Genomic DNA, 18,287 nt, shown 5'->3' with positions numbered 1-18,287 from the left:
ATTTAAAAGTCTGAAGGAGATGGCTGAAGTCTGAGCACAGCATTTCCCCATCCAAGTGCTGTGCTGGCTCTGAGCTGAGGCAGTCTGGGCTGAAGCTGCCTGCTCAGGCTGGAATGACCCAGCAGGCTGGGGACACCTTTGGCCAGAAGAGGCTGCAGCAGCATCATGTGGGTGTCTGGCTTGCCATCAGTCCCTGCTTCTTCCAGAAAAACAATTCCAGGGTGTCTGCTCAAATTCAGCTGCTGCTGGCCTCAGTTCAGGTCTGCTCCTACCTTAGCCAGAGTAGCTGTACAGAAAACAGCGTAAAGACTCCAGCCCCTGATTCTGACTAGGAGAGAAGTAAGGATTTATCAGTGGGGTTTGGTCTCTGTGGCAAACTGGGTTCCAGGCACAAAAAATCCTGCTGCCAGAGGACTTGCTGCAGGGACAAGCGGATCTATAAAGCACCCAGCTTTCAGGCAACAGAGCCCATTTTCAAGATGAAAGAATTAGCAATTCATCTCTTCATCTTTTTCAAGAAGTGGAGTTCCCTAGGTGATTTTTACCCTGCATATCCCATACTCTGGATTTTCTTCAAAGAGACCCCTGCAGATGCTCCATGCTCTTCATTTTCAGTCCCTAGCAGGAGGGATTTTGGTCTCAGTGGCCCTATTTCTTTTGGTATGCAATTTGTTACTGATAATGAATTGCTGAAATACAGATGCTGCAGTCCCCCTCTGAGCTGAGGGCTCCTCCTGGCCAAGGGAGTCACCGAAATAGCCCCTCTGGAAAGGCTGAGCTTCTGCAGAGCCACAGGAACACCTGGGGCTCTGTCAGCTCTGCCCTGAGCTCCCAAATTCTGTAGTGATGCAGCTACACAGGGAGTTGTTCTCTGCTGTCATGAATGTATGCCCTTCTTGTAAATCATGTTGTGTTGTATTTTTAAAGATGTCCTGGCAACTGTAAGAAAACCACAACAGAGATGGCAAGGAGATTTTTCCATGTCGAAGCTGTTTATTATGTTAGATAAATACACTTGCAACAAGTTTGACTTGCATCCTCTGAGTGCAGTTGCTGGTAGTATGGCACAATGATTAAAAAAGAACCAAAACTAGCAGAGGCACTTGTTGCATGCAGCTGGAATTGCTCCAAGCCCAGTCATGCAGCTCCTGCTGACAGAGATCTTCCCTGGCCGTGAGCATGGCTTTGCCAGCGGGGCTGGCACCAGCCAGAGCTGCAGTGACAGCCCTGGGGTGGGACAGGCCTGGCTCCAGGGGAGGGAGCTGAGCATGTCTGGCTTAGGCATGATATTTAATATTGCTTTTGGTTAAAGAGGAGTGAGGTTGTGTGATTGTAACCAGTGGGGAAAGGCAGAAATTAGAATGAATCCTAGAATATGCTGAGTTGGGAGGGACCCATCAGGATCATCGAGTCCAAGTCCTGGCCCGGCACAGGACATCCCAGGAATGCCACCTTGTGCCTGAGAGTGTTGTCCAAAGGCTCCTTGAACTCAGACAGGCTTGAGTCACTGGTCACAAGAGTGAAGAGATCAATAGATTTACATTTTCTCTATAAAAACAATCTTGTTGACTTTTATGCAGTCATGTATGTGAATATCCAGATTTTTATAAAGATATTTTTTGTCAACAGAAGGATGGACTTGAGAGTCTATACCAGGAGAACAAGTGCCTTTTTTATTAGAAAATAAAGCTACCCAGAGGGGCTTTTTCATTAAGATTTTCAGGAAAATCCATTAAATGGTTTGTTCAGCTGGACAAAGAGAGAAAAAAGTGGCAACCATCCTTGCAAAGCAAATTTATCAATTTGCTTCCTTAGCATTTGTAACCCTTCATCCTCAGACAGGCTTTGCTCCTCCAAGGACTGTGTGCAGTCCCTGCCAGGGACGTGCCACAGGACTGACCCTGGTCTCTGTAGTTGGGCAGCCTGCTCAGAGGCTTAAACTTGAGCACCTGAATAAGTCCTTAGCTGAACTGGGGCTTGTCAATGACATGTGACAATGCCAGAGAGTCCTGCATGCAGATAAACACCAAGTGGAGTATTGGCACTGAGAGGTGTGAGGACAAGCTCTGTCCTTGCTCTGCACCAGCTGTGAGCTTGGCCAGGTGACCTGCACACTGAAAGTGTCCCTAGCCTGGATGGAATTTTGCTATTTTCCTTGTTTTGTAAATAGGCCCACTAAAGGGATGAAAGTTTTAATGACAAAAAACAGGTTCCAGATTTTAGCCCAAGGAGCAGAAGTTTTGTTCTTTGAGCTGGGACATCCATCCTATGGTACAGATAGACTTGCTCACTGATAAGAGAGAACTGTGGGTTGGCTCCAAATACAATGAACATTCAACATTTAAGCCTGAAAAGAGTGCTCTGTTACTGGTGATTACCTGGCTAGCTGAAGCTGAGGCTAAATAACAGCCTGAGGAGCAATCTGCAGTAGGTAATGGAAGCAGTGGAGGTCTCTTGCTAGAGGACATCAGGAGGAAAGCTAATCTTTGAATTTCCTGCCTCAGGAATGGGATCTCCTACAACGGAGATCAGGAAAAATTGTGTGTTTCAAAAGACTCATGCAAAATCTCCATATGCCTCATAGCCTGCTGTTTTGGGATTCTGTATTCGCAGTATTGAGCACCTTACATCCTCAGAAATCAGTGGGCTATGCAAAAAAGCCAGGTGCCATTTGGCCCAAAATACTGCAGTGAGAGAGGAAATGGGGGTCTGGACAAGTTCTCTGCCTGTATAACAGAGTCCTGCAGTGTAACAAGACCCAGACCTTCCCTACTGGTTTTAGCAGGAAGAGGTGTAAGTAAGAACCTCATTTCTGTGTCCCTGTCTAAGGCTCTCCAGGTGCTTTCTGGTTATTAGACAGACAAAATGAGGTGTGACAAGATGAAATTGTTACACCCATTTCACTGATGAGTAGACTGAGGCACATAAAAATTGACTTGTCTGATCATCAAACAAATCTGTTGGAGCTAGATCAGTGCCTTACAAAGTCCATGTCCCAATTTTCTTGTCACAGCCTTTGCTTCCACTGTTCCCACCCACTGTGCATTGTCTCATGGCAAGAACCTGGGGGTCAGGTAGGATGGTGAGGAGGAGAAATGCCCTTCTTGAAGTTTTGTGCTTTCAAGCCTTGTCTGTTCATGGTGCTTGCTGTGGTTGCAGTAGCTGCTCTGAATTGCTTTCTTTCAATCCCATAAGTTGAACATGGAGTCATGAAAGAAAAAGCAGGCATGAGCAAACCTTAGAATTTGAGGAATAGAGAACTATGGAATGCTGCAGTCCCCACTCTTCAAAGGTAAATAATAAATTTCCAGTGCTCCCATGTTCACTTATGCCTTCTTGCATAATGGCTGTCTTAATGAATTGAGAGAAAGAAATGTACCTTACAAACTCGTGGGGAAAATCTTCCTTTGAAGGAGATTGATTTCTCCGAGGTAGAATGCTTATTATTGTGTGTGACTGTAAATGTTATGCTGAGGAGTCTGAATGACAAAGCTGGGAGAAAAGTCTCTCTGCTTATTGTCCTTGTCATCCCAGTCCTGCCTCATCCCACTGAAGTGCACCTGAAGCAAAAGAAGGGTGAAATTGCATGTGGAATCACTCTTTGAAAATCACAGCAGGTTTTATATAGTTGACACCAGCACTGTCCAGGCTCTGCTTCAGGGGTTTTTGGTGCCTACTAAGCTCAAAGTCAGTGGCCTGACTAATCCAAGACCCATGACAGAGGAAATGGCTGTTTTTTGCATGGCCAGGACAGAACAAGGTGGTGCTATGGGGTCTAGAGCAGTCCAGGACCCCCTAAGTGTGAGTGTCTGTGTCCTGGGCACTGGAAATATGGCTGCAGTGGGGTAGGGAGTGCAAGTGCACAACAAGTGAGGCAAGAATAAATCTGCTTGTATGATTCTACTCAGCCAGAGGTACTTCAGCATTTAATGATGCTCTGGTATATGAAATCTGGGCCTTTCCTAAAATCCACCCATAATGACATAGGAAGAAATCAATGTTTGAAGCAATCTGTTTTCAGGGAAGACAGAATACTCTTGTTGCTTCTTCATGGTATTGATGGTTACCCTGGGTTTGTGGGTGATATTGAGTGTGGGACAAACTGTGCTAGACCAAGACTTATGTTAGAAAATCTGGAGAATCTTGTGCTACTTGAGTTAAAATGGCAACCGTAAAGTAATAATTGCTGCATAGTAGTAAACTCTGCTGCCAGAATGGCTTGCTGATATCTTGACCTGTTGAGCAAAAATAATTTACACTATGTGCTCTTGGAGATATTGCCTTTGCCCTGCATATCTGAAAATAGCTGTTTGTGTGCTGACAAGGCCTCCTGCACCACAGCACCCCGTGGCTGTGTCTGGGAGCCCCTGTCAGTCATCCAGGTGCTGCTCCTCCCACGTGGACGTCGGGATGGCGCTGTAGGGGTCCATGATGACTTTTGCACAGCGGATGATCATCACAATCAGGAAGAGGCAGAGGAAGACAAAGCATGCTAACGTCAGGCCCTTGTCCACGTCAACGTACACGGGCTCTGGGGTTGGCACCTCCATTGCTTAGGCCGCTCTTCATCTGGCTTTGGATTTACTCCTAACATCATCAAGCACCTGCAAAACAAACACAGTGTCAGGCACAAGGGATTGCTGCTCCTGGACATGGGGAAAATCAGGGATTGTACCGGATACTTCTTCCAGGTCTGATAAATTCTTGCAGGGAAATAAACACAATGGAAATGTTGTAGCTCAGCTGACTGAGAGCTGTGAGAAGAAGAAACCTCATCTCCACCTTAATTTAGCCCACAAAATGCTTCTTGCTAAAATATTAGGCACTGAAAAGAGATGTTAACAAAGAAAAGACAAGCAATAGTGAATGAGCACTATTCACTTGAAATATCATCTCTTAAAAGAGGCACAGACACTGTTCTTGTCTCAGCCTTTCCTAATCATAAAAATATTTCCATTCCTCTGCTAGTGTGAAAGATCAGACAAATGGCAGAGCAGACTGTTTCTATCCCAATTTTCCTCTCTGTCCAAACATTCTCTGTCTCTCACTGGCACAAAGCAAAGTGAAAATTATGCATACTTATTTTCCATAATCTTTTAATCTCTGGTACTCAAGGTTCTCCAGGCAGTAGAAGATCTTTTTAGGAGCAATATAATTTTTAAGTGGATGTTTTATCAACCAGAGAGGTACAGGTGATTATGTGATTAGAACAAGAATTACCTTATTCACTGCAGATGTCTGCGTAGCTGAAGGTCTCTCTGGCCTCCTCACCTGAATCCATAATCAAAATGACTTCATCAGTGATGGAATCCCTCTGAAAGTTTGATCCTGGACAGTTCACCAGCTGATATCACAAACTGCTTTGCACAGTTGTGCTGAAGGAGAGGAACTGACCTTACAGAGAATTGAGTTACTGCCCAGGGATGGGGAAACTTCTCCTGACATCCACGTTTGGCCAAGGTGAAGTGCTGGGAATTACATCCACATTTGCCAAGGTGGGAGGGAGAAGTGCTGGGGATTACAGTGTAGAGGATCAGGAATATGGAATGCCTCTTTACAGCAAAAAAAAAAAAACACAAAGTTTTTCACATCAAATTCAATAACCAACTGGAGAGCCAGTGTCTGCTTTACCTGGAGAGGAGAGATGGGAGCAAGACGCTATTGAGCTATAGAGAGGATTTGGTGAAACTGGGGTAGCAACAGCCCAGCTGCTCTCTACTACTACACTAACACAGTGAGGAAATCCCAGCTTTTATTACACAGACAAGTTTGCCTGCTTGTGTTTCCAGTGAGCTGCTGCTGGTGGTGGGGCCATTGCAGTGGTGGCTCACATCTGGCTGGCTGTTCTCCTCCTGCAGCATCGTGCTGTGCCAGCTGCCAGTGGGTGTCCCAGACACCCCTGAACCCCTATGCCCTGCAAGTCTTCCTCAGGGTGAACTGAAGACCCTTTATTTTATAGGCTCACAGTTTCTTCCCTGTCTCAGAATTTTCTCCTTTTCAGGTGGTTTTCCAGCCTCATAACCCCCTAGATCCCACAAGGCAAGTACAAATCATCTGGACTCTTGAGTCTATTTTTAGCACAAGGATGTTAGGGTTTTTTTAATTTCCTGAAAGCATAGAAACTATTGCTACAGCCAGTCCTGCAGCAGGGAAATGAAAGAAGCTGATGACACAAAGTGAATTAAACAAAGCAGACACCTCATGATCTCATGTATTTACCAGTCACATCCTTAGGAGCTCATGAAGAAATCTCTGAGTGAGGTCAGGCTTGTAATGCTCACCTTGCCTGGTCAGAGGTCTAATATTCCCAAGAGACTCTTCTACCACTCTATTTCATCAGCCAAGAGATCTTACATTGCAGTTTATAACTTCATTTGATGAAGAAAAGGTTTGTCAGCAAAGCTGAGTATTAAGTATGAATTCCTTATGAATGCAAAAGAAAAAAAAATGTTATCAAAACTGCTAATGTATCCCAGTCTTTTCCTGCAGTGGTCTTGTGAAGGTCCAACAAGGATGAGTGTAATTTTTAAATTATTTTTCCCATCCTGACATTCTTGCTGTTGTACCATGTGGGGTCATTTCACCCTAAGTTACCTCCTGCAGAATAGCAGAACTACCTGGTAATTTCCATCAGTACTGATCTTGGAAGGAAAACTGCATTTTCACTCAAATGTACTTTCTTTGGAAAGATGAATAATTTACTCAGAAAATGATCAGAGGTTTCAAGTAAAGATCTATCCCTTGGAGATTTTTCTCTTCAAAATGGCATCCCTCAATCTCATAGAAGTCTGGTTTAAGTGCTGCATCCCTCTGCTTCCCTCCATCCCCAGGACTGTGTCTGGAGGATTCTTCTTTCCTGCTGGAAGGGAAAAGCACATTTTGGAAAGGATAGCCAGGCAGAGAGCAGAGTGAAAGGCTGTGGCATCTGAGCTGTAGTTTGCATGGTAAATTACAGTGACAGCTTGAACCTAATGATTTTGGGTTTCTATTGGTTTCACATTTTCAGTGGGACTAGGAATATTTCTTTCCAAAAAGGCTGCATTCTTGAGGTTGCATAAATCCCATGTTTTCTCTCCTGCTGGTCCCTTATAAACTCAGTAACATTTTGATGCTGATCAGTGCTGTGCATGCAGTCACTGCTGATGGCCAATGTGTTTCTTGGGGCTGGTCAGAAGGATCTGGCTTTGGCTGTCCTCACTCTCAGCTTGGCTGCTCACCTGCAGCTGCCAGAGTGGGAGCTCCTCTGCAGCTCTGGCTTGTCAAAGGGCTCGTGTGAGTCAGGGGAGGTTGGTGCCAGCAGGGACCTGTGCTGTTCCTCACTGCACCTGCATTCCAGCAGGCTTGGCAGGGCTGGTGCTGAGCAGAGCTGGGTGCTGCAATGGGGCTGTGCCTGGGGCAGCTGTCTCCAGATTAATTTATTATGGCTGGAACTCATAACTCTTTTAGGTCAGAGAACAGTCCCCAAATGCAGAAGGAGTTATTGCATGTGTTCACCAGCACTGTTTCCTCTTGGGAAAGTCTAGCTCACAAATTTACCATGGACACGCTGTGTCCTGCTGTCTGCCAGGTGCTTGTTGTCCTCCACCTCTGTAACAGCTGCACAGCTTGTCCTGCTTAATTCCCCTTTCCTTGACCAGTGCCTCCACTCCCCTTCCTCACTCCCTGGTGCCCAGCAGTGCAGCCAGGCTGGAGTGGGCTGTGGAAGAGTCTCCCAGGCTGGAGCAGGTTGGTCCATGCTGGATGCTCTGCCTGCACACCCTGCCCTCCATCCCAGCCCTAGGGATGTGCTGTGCAGGTGAGCAGAAGCTTTTTGCAGTCAGTTCTTCTTGGTCTGGTGTGTGAAATCCAACAATGCTGTTCAAATTACCTCTTCAGCTACAGACTAGTTGGCTGGATGTTTTTGCTCTATTTTCCTAGCAGGGTTGATGTTGACAGCATTGTGTGTATGGAGGGGAAAAAATCAGCAGAAACAATTATAAAGTTTCACACTTGAATGATCAAGTTTTCTCTGAATAGCTGAATTGTAGAAAATTACATTTTTTTCCCCAGCTTGACAGCAATGAGCTGTAGAATTGTGTTTTTTAAAAATTCTTCAGATTTGTTGAAAATGTGATTATGCCTGAACAAAGAAACAATCCCTGGTTCCAACTAGGCAATTTAGCCATTCTGAATCTGTCTTCCTGCAAATCCCTGGGTGTTTCAGTGCAGTCTCTCCCCCTGTAACTTCTCTGAGAGTAGGTGTGTGCCACAGGCTGGCTGACCCAGGGATGGAGAGGTGTGGGTGAGAATGTGCTGGGTGAGGAATTCAGCACCAAAAGTGACTCTGTGCCCTTGGCTCCTTGAGGGTTGCAGAGGGCCAGCACCAGGCAGCAGCTGTGTCCCTTCAGAAGGGTTGGCATCCTCAGTTTTTGGTGCCCTGCTCCCCTCGCTTGTTTTGTGTCTCTCTTCTGGTGGTCAGGAGCCCCTGGAGCTGGGTCAGGGATGTACCACTGAAGACTCCATCCTGAGCATTTGGTATTTTCTGCTTGTTTTGTTTCCCAGTGCCCTTTTCATGAGGGATTGCCACAGAAGAGAGATTTTTAGAATTTTTTTTTAATTTTCATGACCTTATGCAGGATGTTGGCATCCTCCTTAGTGTTTCAGCTCTGTTACAGGCTCTTTGTAACATTTGTGCTCATCAGTATGCTTGAATTTTGCAATCAGCCCTACCTATGCAAGATACTTTAAAAGATTTTTTTTCTCCCTGAGCTGACACTCTTGGCATTGTCACTTTAAATATAAATTAATAATGAACCACATACATTGCAGAGGGCTGGTTCCTATGCTGGTTAATCATGTTTCAAACCATTTCAACCCTTAGGATTTATTTCACAACAGTCTCTGGTTTTGGTTTGTTGGGTTTTTTTTGTTTTTCTTTCTGTACTCTTTTCCCAAAACAACAGATGTACAGCAAGGGAAGGGAAGGGAAGGGAAGGGAAGGGAAGGGAAGGGAAGGGAAGGGAAGGGAAGGGAAGGGAAGGGAAGGGAAGGGAAGGGAAGGGAAGGGAAGGGAAGGGAAGGGAAGGGAAGGGAAGGGAAGGGAAGGGAAGGGAAGGGAAGGGAAGGGAAGGGAAGGGGAAGGGGAAGGGGAATTATGAGATTTCATGTATGAAGCAGATCCATACCTTCCAGACTTGAGTAGGAAGCCTGTCACATCCCAGCATAGCAGCATTTTGGGGGTAAAATCCTCTCTGTAGTCATATTTTAAAAGTTTTGTTGGTCAGAGGGGTTTTGACGGCGTCGGGGCTCTGCTCAGGTTCACCTCCACCCAGCCCTGGAAGCAGTTCTCACCGGGGTGCTCTGAAAAAAAAAAAAATAATTTCCAATTGTTGCTCAGGTGGGCTGCGGGTGGGACAGACGCGCTCAGCGCTCCAGGACAGCCTGGGGCTGTGGGATGCACTCGTGCACAGGATGGATTCGTTCATCACACATTCCCTAGAACATTTATGAGAGGAAAAGCAATGTTCAAGCCTAAGGTCATATCAATATTTCTTCTTAAATGAGCAGAAAATACTATTTTTAAATCACAGTGAAAGATCAGCCAGGTTTGAATTGATCCTGCGTATTTATTTAGGGCTTAGATGGTTTGTTTAAACAAAACTTCTTGATTTATCTGAACTGATACACCAGGACTTAAAAACTATTAATTATTTGCCTTTTTTTTTTTAGTCAGTCTGGTGTGGAATCATTTTCTTTTTTACATGCACACAGAATAGTTTCAGCCAGCAATGCTTGTTGGATGACAAACCTGGCTTTTTACACATTGTTGTGGAAAGAGTTCTACAGTGTAGTATGGGAAGGTTGAGAAGAACAAGGCAAAAAATGAGCCCAAATCCCTTGTGAGGGGACCCAGCAGGACAGGCTGTGCTCAGGCAAGGGACTGGAGGTGAGTGGCCAGGAAGGAAGGTGAAATGCTGCTCCAGACAGGTATTGTGTGTGTTTGTCAAACGAAGTCACCTTCAATTTGAAGTTCAAATCTCTACAGGAATAGCCTGGACACTTGATCATACTCTAATTTTCTTAACAATCTAGTTTCGATTAAGAACTCACTGCCTCTGAGCACAGGAGTCAAATGCTGTAGATAGATACAGACAGATGAGCTTCTTGCTACACCCAGAGAGCAATAATGTGACCAATAGCTTAGTCTAAAAATTAATTGTCCTTTCATACTTACAATTCTTTCAGCAGAAAATCAATACTTCATTTCAGTAACTCTGCCTTCCTATAAGCATGATTTTTCCTGTGTGACTGAAGGCAAGTTTAATCTTTGTTTTTAACTCACTGTTTGGCATTTTGTTTTGGTTGTTGGATTATTTTATTTCTTGCTTTACATAATGACTAAATCTTTATGCTTAGCTTAGTTTATACAAATGCCTTTATTCGATCTAGTCCTCAGTTTTGGTCAAGAGACAAATAATCTTCCCTCCACACTTGCTTTTAGCCAGTTGTAAATCATTGGATGCCAGTATTCCATCAGAAGACTAAAGACATAATTTACAAGAGCCCAAAATCTGAAAGCAAATAAACACATAAATCAATCTGGGGAAAGTTTTAAAAGTTGCTGTTACACAAATGTTTCCTTCCTACATAGCCCCATGGCAAGAATAACATTAATCTTCATTGAGAAAAAGATGCAGCATACACTTAGAAATAACTGCGGGCTGCTTATAATTTGAGAGCGTCCTAAAAAAAAATAATAATTTCTCAATCACTCCAAGGAGCATGTGGAATTACTCATTAACAAAAGATTAAAAAATAGATGGTTGTGCTTGGGAACAAGTCACTGTTCAAAACTATTGAGTGAACTGATGGACAGCTGGGATCTGGAGTAAAAAGTGTTTCCAGCCTCCCAAAGCTCAACTATTGTGAAAAATCCTTGATTAAACTTTGCTGAGGTGAGGACACTTGGGAATCTTTCTCAGAGGCTGGAAGGGGCCATGCAGAGGTAAAAAAGAGGGGTAGGGTCAGTGATGCACTCTATGGTTGCTGGCTGGAAAACTGATAGGAGCACCATAAACGGGGCAGGCAGTGCAGGGTGATGCTGTGATGCTGTCTCTGTATCAGCTGCTTTCTAACCCTCAGGGGAGCAGGAGGAGAAGGGAAATCCAGTCCTCCCTCAGAGCCCAGCCCAGGGACTGTGCCTCCCCTCCCTGCCCTGGGCTGGGCAGGCTCATCCCTGGGGAAGGGAGCTCTGTGAGCCTGTGTGAGCTGCAGGGACACTCCCTTGGCTCCCAGTTTGTGTTTCTGCTGTGGTGGGAGAGCTGCAGGGATTGTACAACGTGGTTCAGCCCCTCCTTGCAGTGCTGGCTTCCACCCTGGGCTGTTGGGAACACTGATTCATCCTTTAGGAGATAATGCCCAGAAAATACAAAGCAATACCTGTGCTATGAAAAGTTTGGATGAGCTTGAGAAGGAACATCTGTCTGAGCAGGACCATCCTTTATTCCTTGTGTATTTTGATAAGGGGGCTGAGGCTGCTTTCCTTATCACTGTTGTGATGCACTGAGAGCATCCCCTTTCATCAAGGCAAGAGACAAACGTAAAGGAGTCTGAGAGAAACAAATGGATTAGGCTTTTAAGCCAAGGCTTGTTAGGTCTGAATAGATATGATATAAACTCATTTTAATGGAGTATCTGCTTTTTAAACTCTCTGCTGTTTAAATCCTCTGAAAGGAGACAAACATGCCTGTTGGTCCTGGCAGTTATTTTATAAATTAAACAATGACTGTTAGCCAGGAGAATTATAAGCAAAACTATGGAGAAATTTTTCACTGCAGCAAAGCTGACAAGGAGGAAAAATGACCCATATTTTTCTGTACTGCTCTGAATTTATTATTTTTTTTTTTACAAAAACAAAAGGCTAATTTCAAGATAGAACAGCAACTCCTTTTTACACAAATATTTCCTTGTGGGAATGATGTCCAGTATTCTCTAACTTGCAGGATATCTCTCAGAGACACATCTTTTGCCCTTTCATGTTGAAAAACTACATACAGATCAGATTGAGGCTGTATCAATATTTTTCCAATTGAGGAAAAGTATTGTGGATGAATTCACAGCAAAAATAGCTGGGTTATGCCTGTAGAACTGCCACAAATATAGGCAGAAAGGAATCATATAGGCCTGCTTCTTCTCTGAATCAATTATTTTAAATCAAAAGTTAAATTCTTGCTAATGAAGGTAACTCCTTGTCAAGGAAGTTTTAATAAATGAGCAGCAAAACATCCAAAATAGTTGCAGGTGGCTTTGCCATTGTAATAGCTGCAGGTGCTCTTTAATCCATACTGATAACTGACTCATACACTTTTTTAATGCAGGCCTTTCTCAGATACCTCAGAAAATTGTGGGGAGAGGAATTTGATCAATTAAACATAAGTAAAAGTAAAGCTGAAAGTCGAGAGTGTGTTCTGGCTCAGAACAAGACAAACTGACACAGGCTTTACACGGGGCTTCCAGCAAAGGCACTGCTCCTGCCTGTTCCTTTTCTGAACCAATCCCCCATCTGCAGGGGGTGGTGAGGATGGATGTTTGCAGCTTGTGCTCATGCACAAAACCTCCTGTGCTGTTGCTCTGGTTCCTTGTGATACAACCAGGGCTGTGATGCCAGCTGAACTGCATCCTACCTTAAACTGAAGGAAAAAAATCTTGCAAAGGAGTCTTAAAGACTGAATGAATAAGCCTGAGATGTAGTAGAAATATGGACCTGACTGCAAGGCAGGACATGAGGTTTAACCCTGCCAGCCTCTATTGTCAGGTCACTGGGCAGAAATGGACCCAAGGAGGAGCAGCCCCAGAGCCCAGAAATGTTATTGGGTAAGGATGAGAAACACTTAGAAAACAATGGAAAAACCAGCCCTACTCACACAGATTTATCTCTCCTTGCTGGTGTGAGGAATAGGAGGGAAGAATAATTGAAGATCTTAAATGAAAAGTTAGGGGGCCCAGGTGATCCAAATGAGTTTGGGTTAGGGCAGTTCCAGGGAGCAGAGCCTTGTGCTATGTGGGGCACTCACAGCAGCTTCTCTCTCTCTCCAGCTGGAAAACCAGAATTGTTGCGGCATGTTCTCTAATTCCAGCTATGATTTGTCAACAGGAGAAGCAGAAATATCATTACTAGTTTTTCCCTGTTTTCTCAAGAGGACAGTTTTTCTCCTGCTACTATAAGAACTGGGAGAATGAAAGTTGGCCTGTTTTCAGAGGCACCGAGTGCCTCCAGCACCATCTGGAACCAGGGTGAGCAGCCAAACAGCTCAACAGCACAGAAAATCTTCCTGTTTTCAGACCCCCCACCCCTTTCTGCACAGCTCTGCACGTGAACACTGCATAAAAGATTCTTTCTGATGAGGATCCAGTTGGCACCCACATAAACTGTATTTTCCACTGTCTCCCAACAGGGATGGATTGCATCTTCCTTCAGAGGGAGGCCAGATGATTTTTATTACAAATGAACCAAAACCTTGAGTCAGGACATGCATTACATTTTCCATGACAGCCCTGGCTGGAGTGAAGGATCCTAATAAGAATTTAAGGATAATTGAGCTCCAGTCTATAGCTCTGTAGGCAGGTAACAAATAAAGCAGCCTCCAAATTTGGCATGTCACCAAGTGAGGCTGGGAGAAAGGATAAATGGCCCATTGCTGAGATGAGTGAGGATCAGTCAGGATCCTGACTCTGAGCCCCAGCTGTTCATGGTCTCTGTCTCTCGTCCTTCCCAGGACATGTGGGCAATTTCTATTGCAGTAAATCAAATGTGTCCAAGGCTGGTTTTTGGCAGCAAGGCTGGCTGGTAAAGGGCTGCCTGTGCAAATGGGGACAAACTTTTTAGCAGGGGCTATTGTGTTAAGATAAGGGGCAATGGTTTTAAACTAAACCAGGATCTGTTTAGATCTGATATAAGGAAGAACATTTTTACAAGGAGGGTGGTAAAACACTGCAGGGTAGTGGATTTCTCTGGAAATATTCAAAGTTTGGTTGAACAGGGCTCTGAGCAACTTGATCTAATTACAGATGTCCCAACTCATTGCAGCGGGCTTGGAGCTTGATGACCTATAAAGGTCCCTTCCAACCCAAACCATTCTGTGATTCTATGAAATTCTGTTAAACTTGGCCTCAGTGACAGACAGATTGTTATGTTACAATGTGGTTTTACAGAGTGATGACAAATTAAACTTGTAAACTTTGAGTATCTCTTGGTAGCAGAATGTATTTATTAGAAGTGCCAGATGGATGGGTATAAAATGCAGTTTGTTTAATCAAAGACAGAGAACAGTCAAAAACGATCTCTCAGAATGGTAAAACAATGGGCCTTTTCTACTGGGCTTTGGTGGCAGGAGGTGGGCAGAACACCAATTTAGTGATCACCAGCACAGCCTGACATTAAGGACTGTCCAAGCAGTGAAAATCCACCCCATGACTGTCACCCTGGTTGTTGTTCTCATTTCTGGGCATTGTTGCCTGGGCCACCTTTAGGTGGATCCTCAAGTACCCATGCCCTGGGGGGCTGCTCCAGGCCAGGCTCTAATTCAACTGCCCTGCAGGGGTTCTGGTCCATCTTAATGATCCCTTTGGCCAAAGCTTTGTTTGTTTTGGGGGTGACTGATGCTTTTTCATTCCCTCCTTCCCTCTCATCCCAATCTGTATTGAAGATATTCCCAAGTATAACCCATGGCCTGAGTGCTACCTGTGTTTCTCCATGTTTTTTTTTTTTCTGATCATGTACAATAAGTAAGTATACGTGCAGCCTTTTCATCACATCAAGAAAGGTCTTTTCCTCAGCTGGAGGCTCATTGACTTTTCTATAAAATTTGTAGTCAGAAGCTCTCTTTAATTAAGACTGTACAGAAAAGAGCTTTGATTCCAGACGTGTGTTACAGCCTGATGTTGTTTTCTCTGTCACTGCAGCAGATTACTGGAAGTGTAGTCCTTGATTAAAAAGATTGTGGGCAATTACATTCCCTCTCCACATCTTCAGCTAGATCAGTAGCTTGTCAGTGGGTCACTGGGAATCAGACTGCCAGAACCTTTGTACATGTTCAATTTATAAAGGATTGGCTTTGGCACAGCACCCAACAGTCCCAGACAGCCAATACCTTATTAATGCACCATTAGCCACAAGGAACATTTTTAAGTGAACCTAATGTACAGGGAGCCACGAGGACCTGCCTGACCTGACTCAGCAGTTTGGAAGGTCTTTTCTCCCTTGCAGGGAGCACACTGACTTCTGAATGTGCCCAGATAAGTGCTGTTTTACCCCTTATTGTAATTTTTTATTTCATTTTTTATGGACTGGGATCACTGGGGTTTGAAAGCAGATAAGTGGGCTGAGGAATAGATGCCTAGAAATTCTCCTTAGGATAACTAAAATGATCAAAGGGATGATCAGTTCCTTTAAAAGTGTCCGAAGAAGATGGGGGAAATTTTAATTTCCTCCCAATTAAAAAAAAATCATCAATTTACAAAACAGGTAAACTTGGGGGCATTCAATGAACTACCAACAACACCTTGGTAGACAACCACCTTGTTATTGGAAAAAGGGGTTCTTTATTCTGCAGGTAGTGACTTCCCAAAACTTGCTACCACAGAGGAATGCAGGCAGTACCAGCAGGCTTTTTGAACTGGATGAATTACAGACAACTGGCCCAGAAATAGACCCTGAAACCACTAATCAGGGGTCTGCCCTGTAACGTCCTAAAACAGCAGCTGTGGGTGTTGGAGGATGTTTCTGATGTTTTCTTGGATTGCCAATGCTTTTGGCTACCTCTGGAAAGTCCTTTTAAAAGAAGAGAAGATATTTAAGATCCGATCCAATTTCAGCTTCAATCTCTATTTCTATCTGTAAGTAATACAGCTCTAATGCTTTGAAAACCAGGCACTGATCTTTGCTTCTAGTTTAACTTCTGTCTCTTCATATTTACTGAATATATTTATATTCAGTGCAATAACGAGATTCCTCAAAAGCTCTTCATGCATGGAAAGAAACTAAACTCAAACAGCTCAGTCCTATGAATAATAAGGTGAGATGTGTCCCAGTGGGTCTCTGCCTGTCCATGGCACTATTTCTTTATTGTCACAGGCTCGTTTTATGCCCATGCTCTTGGAAGTTTAATTAATTGCAAATGCAGGCAATGGAGAGTTGCTTTGCAGTACAGGTGACTTTGGGCCAGAAGCAAGTGTACATCTAACATACAGGAATTCCATCCCCACATCTGGGGATGCTGAAGAAGAGACAATTACCTTTGAGCACCAGGACAATTACCTGGAGTACCAGGCACATACAGAGCATCCAGCCAATGATCTTTAAAACTGTGCAGGGAGCACGGCACGATGACACCATTAGGATTAACTACATTTTCCTACCTCATTTGGTGTACTTCTGTCTGAAGATTTATGTTAGAACAGGAACTAACAGGACTGCAGTCATGACTCCATTCAGAACTAGATTTTTCTAAGGCGGATTTTTATGTATGGGCAAATGCAGATATAGAACTGATTTTTTTTTTTATACTAAGTATTCTTTGTTTCCCCTTGGACTGTTTTCCCTGCAAGGTCTTCTAGATAATCCTAATGCTGAGCCTGATGGTAGGGAATGACTCCAGATCTCCCACAGGTTCAATGTGCTGCAGCTGAGCCTGGAGCATCTGGAAGGGCAGGACACTGAGCTCAAAATCAGCCCTTGCTTCTCAGCTGCTCAGCTGCAATTCTGCTGTTGCTGTTCCATCAGTGCTGTGCTCAGAGGCTGCTCCTGTTCATGTGCCAGCAACAGTCAGGCTTCTGAAGGCAGGGGTTTCATTGACAAGGGGAGAGTGAGGTGGCAGAAGGAGATTTATAACTCCATCGTGGTTCAGCACAGGTCTTCTCTTAGAAGGCAAACGAGGATAAGTGGTCTTGACCAGTTCTGCATTTTCTGATTCACAGAAAAAAAATACTGAGATCTTGTGCCATGTCACTGTAGATTAACACAAAGAATTATCTGGACACTGTGGCTGGGGGAAAATTGCTCCCTCTGTACTAAAATAGATAATTCTCTTTTGGGTGGAAGCCTCTGTGCAGGTACAGCCTGGCATGCAGAGGTGTGTGAGATGCTCAGGGTTTGTGCAGGGGCAGCTAACACAGTCACAGGGATTGTCTGTGGCAGGACAAGGCAAGGGAACAGGTTTTGTTTCAAGTTCTCTCTTTAGGGTAGGATTGCTCAAGCCACCTGTAACAGCAAAGCACAGACCTCAATTCTAACTGAGTTTAGAAGTCAACACTTTCAAAGGAAGGCAAATAAAATCTTATTGCTTCTATTTTTCTGAATTACTGAAACTAATTATTAATTGAGAAGATGTAAAGCAAAGATAGAAGGAAACTCTTAACAGCAGGAACCTCCAACACTATCCCCAGTCTGTCTCTGCAAAGTGAACTTTGCAAATGGAGATTTCCTCCAGCACCTCTGTCCATGTTCATGACTGCCCCAGCTGCACCCTCTGCTCTGAGTGCCACAAAATTCAGTTCCTGTAAATATGCCAAGCCTCAAGTCGTGTACAGGCTGGTGGCTGAAGGGGATGGAGTTGGGAAGGAGGCTGGGGAGCTGCTGACACACAGCTTGATGCACGTCCTGCTGCCCAGGTCACAGCCCTGGAGTGACACGGAGTAAATAATGGGGCTGCCTCAGGCACCCTTCCTGGGCTGAGAGAACACTGCAACTGCAAACCATTCAAAAGCACTGAGATATACAGCACTCAGCTAGAATATAGCTCTTTATGGGCATGCTAAAATATGGCCTGCACATGGCTGGGTACCTCTCTTTGAATGACTTTCCCCTAGCAGAGAAAAATGTCTGGCTTCTATTTACATAACTGTGAGCACCCTTGAACTAAATTAGCTTTGTAAATGTTGGACAGGCAGTGGGAGGGTTGATTTCTAGAGAAATTCTTTTAATAATAAAATGCCTCATAAAAACTGCATTGACTTCAACCTGACAGACCGTGGGCAGCTGGAAACTTCTGACTGCTTCACTTTAACCCAGTGCTTTGGGGCTAAGCAAAACACAAATGCCACTATGGCTGTGGTAAATGGCCCTCATGAGCAGGAAAATCAAGGGCAGCACTGTTTACATCTGCTGGGTCAGGGCTGAGGACCGTGGGAGACTCAGTGAGTGAACTTGGTGCTTCCAAGACACCTCCATGGAGTCAGTGGGATGTACAGGCTGGCAGCCTACACTTGGCATTTCCCACTTTGTGCAGTGCTGTGACAAACACAAACTTTAG

General features: G+C 44.4%; 1 protein-coding gene across 2 annotated transcripts in view; it reads right to left on the bottom strand.

The window, feature by feature from the left end:
* Positions 1 to 969: 969 nt before the first annotated feature.
* Positions 970 to 18,287, bottom strand: part of CTXND1 (cortexin domain containing 1) — a 35,028-nt gene continuing 17,710 nt past the window's right edge. Inside the window, exons 2-3 of one of the 2 annotated variants that reach the window (XM_031505805.2) lie at positions 9,165 to 9,339; positions 970 to 4,604 (exon numbers count right to left, since the gene is read on the bottom strand). In XM_031505805.2, coding sequence (XP_031361665.1) covers positions 4,371 to 4,550 — 180 coding nt within the window. In that variant the 5' untranslated portion in view covers positions 4,551 to 4,604; positions 9,165 to 9,339 and the 3' untranslated portion in view covers positions 970 to 4,370. Of the gene's footprint in view, positions 4,605 to 5,220; positions 5,551 to 9,164; positions 9,340 to 18,287 lie in introns of those variants that run through there. The other variant, XM_031505807.2, reaches the window with a different exon arrangement.

The sequence above is a fragment of the Lonchura striata genome, chromosome 11 (genome assembly GCF_046129695.1).
Source record: "Lonchura striata isolate bLonStr1 chromosome 11, bLonStr1.mat, whole genome shotgun sequence".
NCBI lineage: Eukaryota > Metazoa > Chordata > Aves > Passeriformes > Estrildidae > Lonchura > Lonchura striata.
The sequence above is the reverse complement of the archived record's forward strand: the minus strand, read 5'-3'. Positions and strand labels throughout refer to the sequence as shown.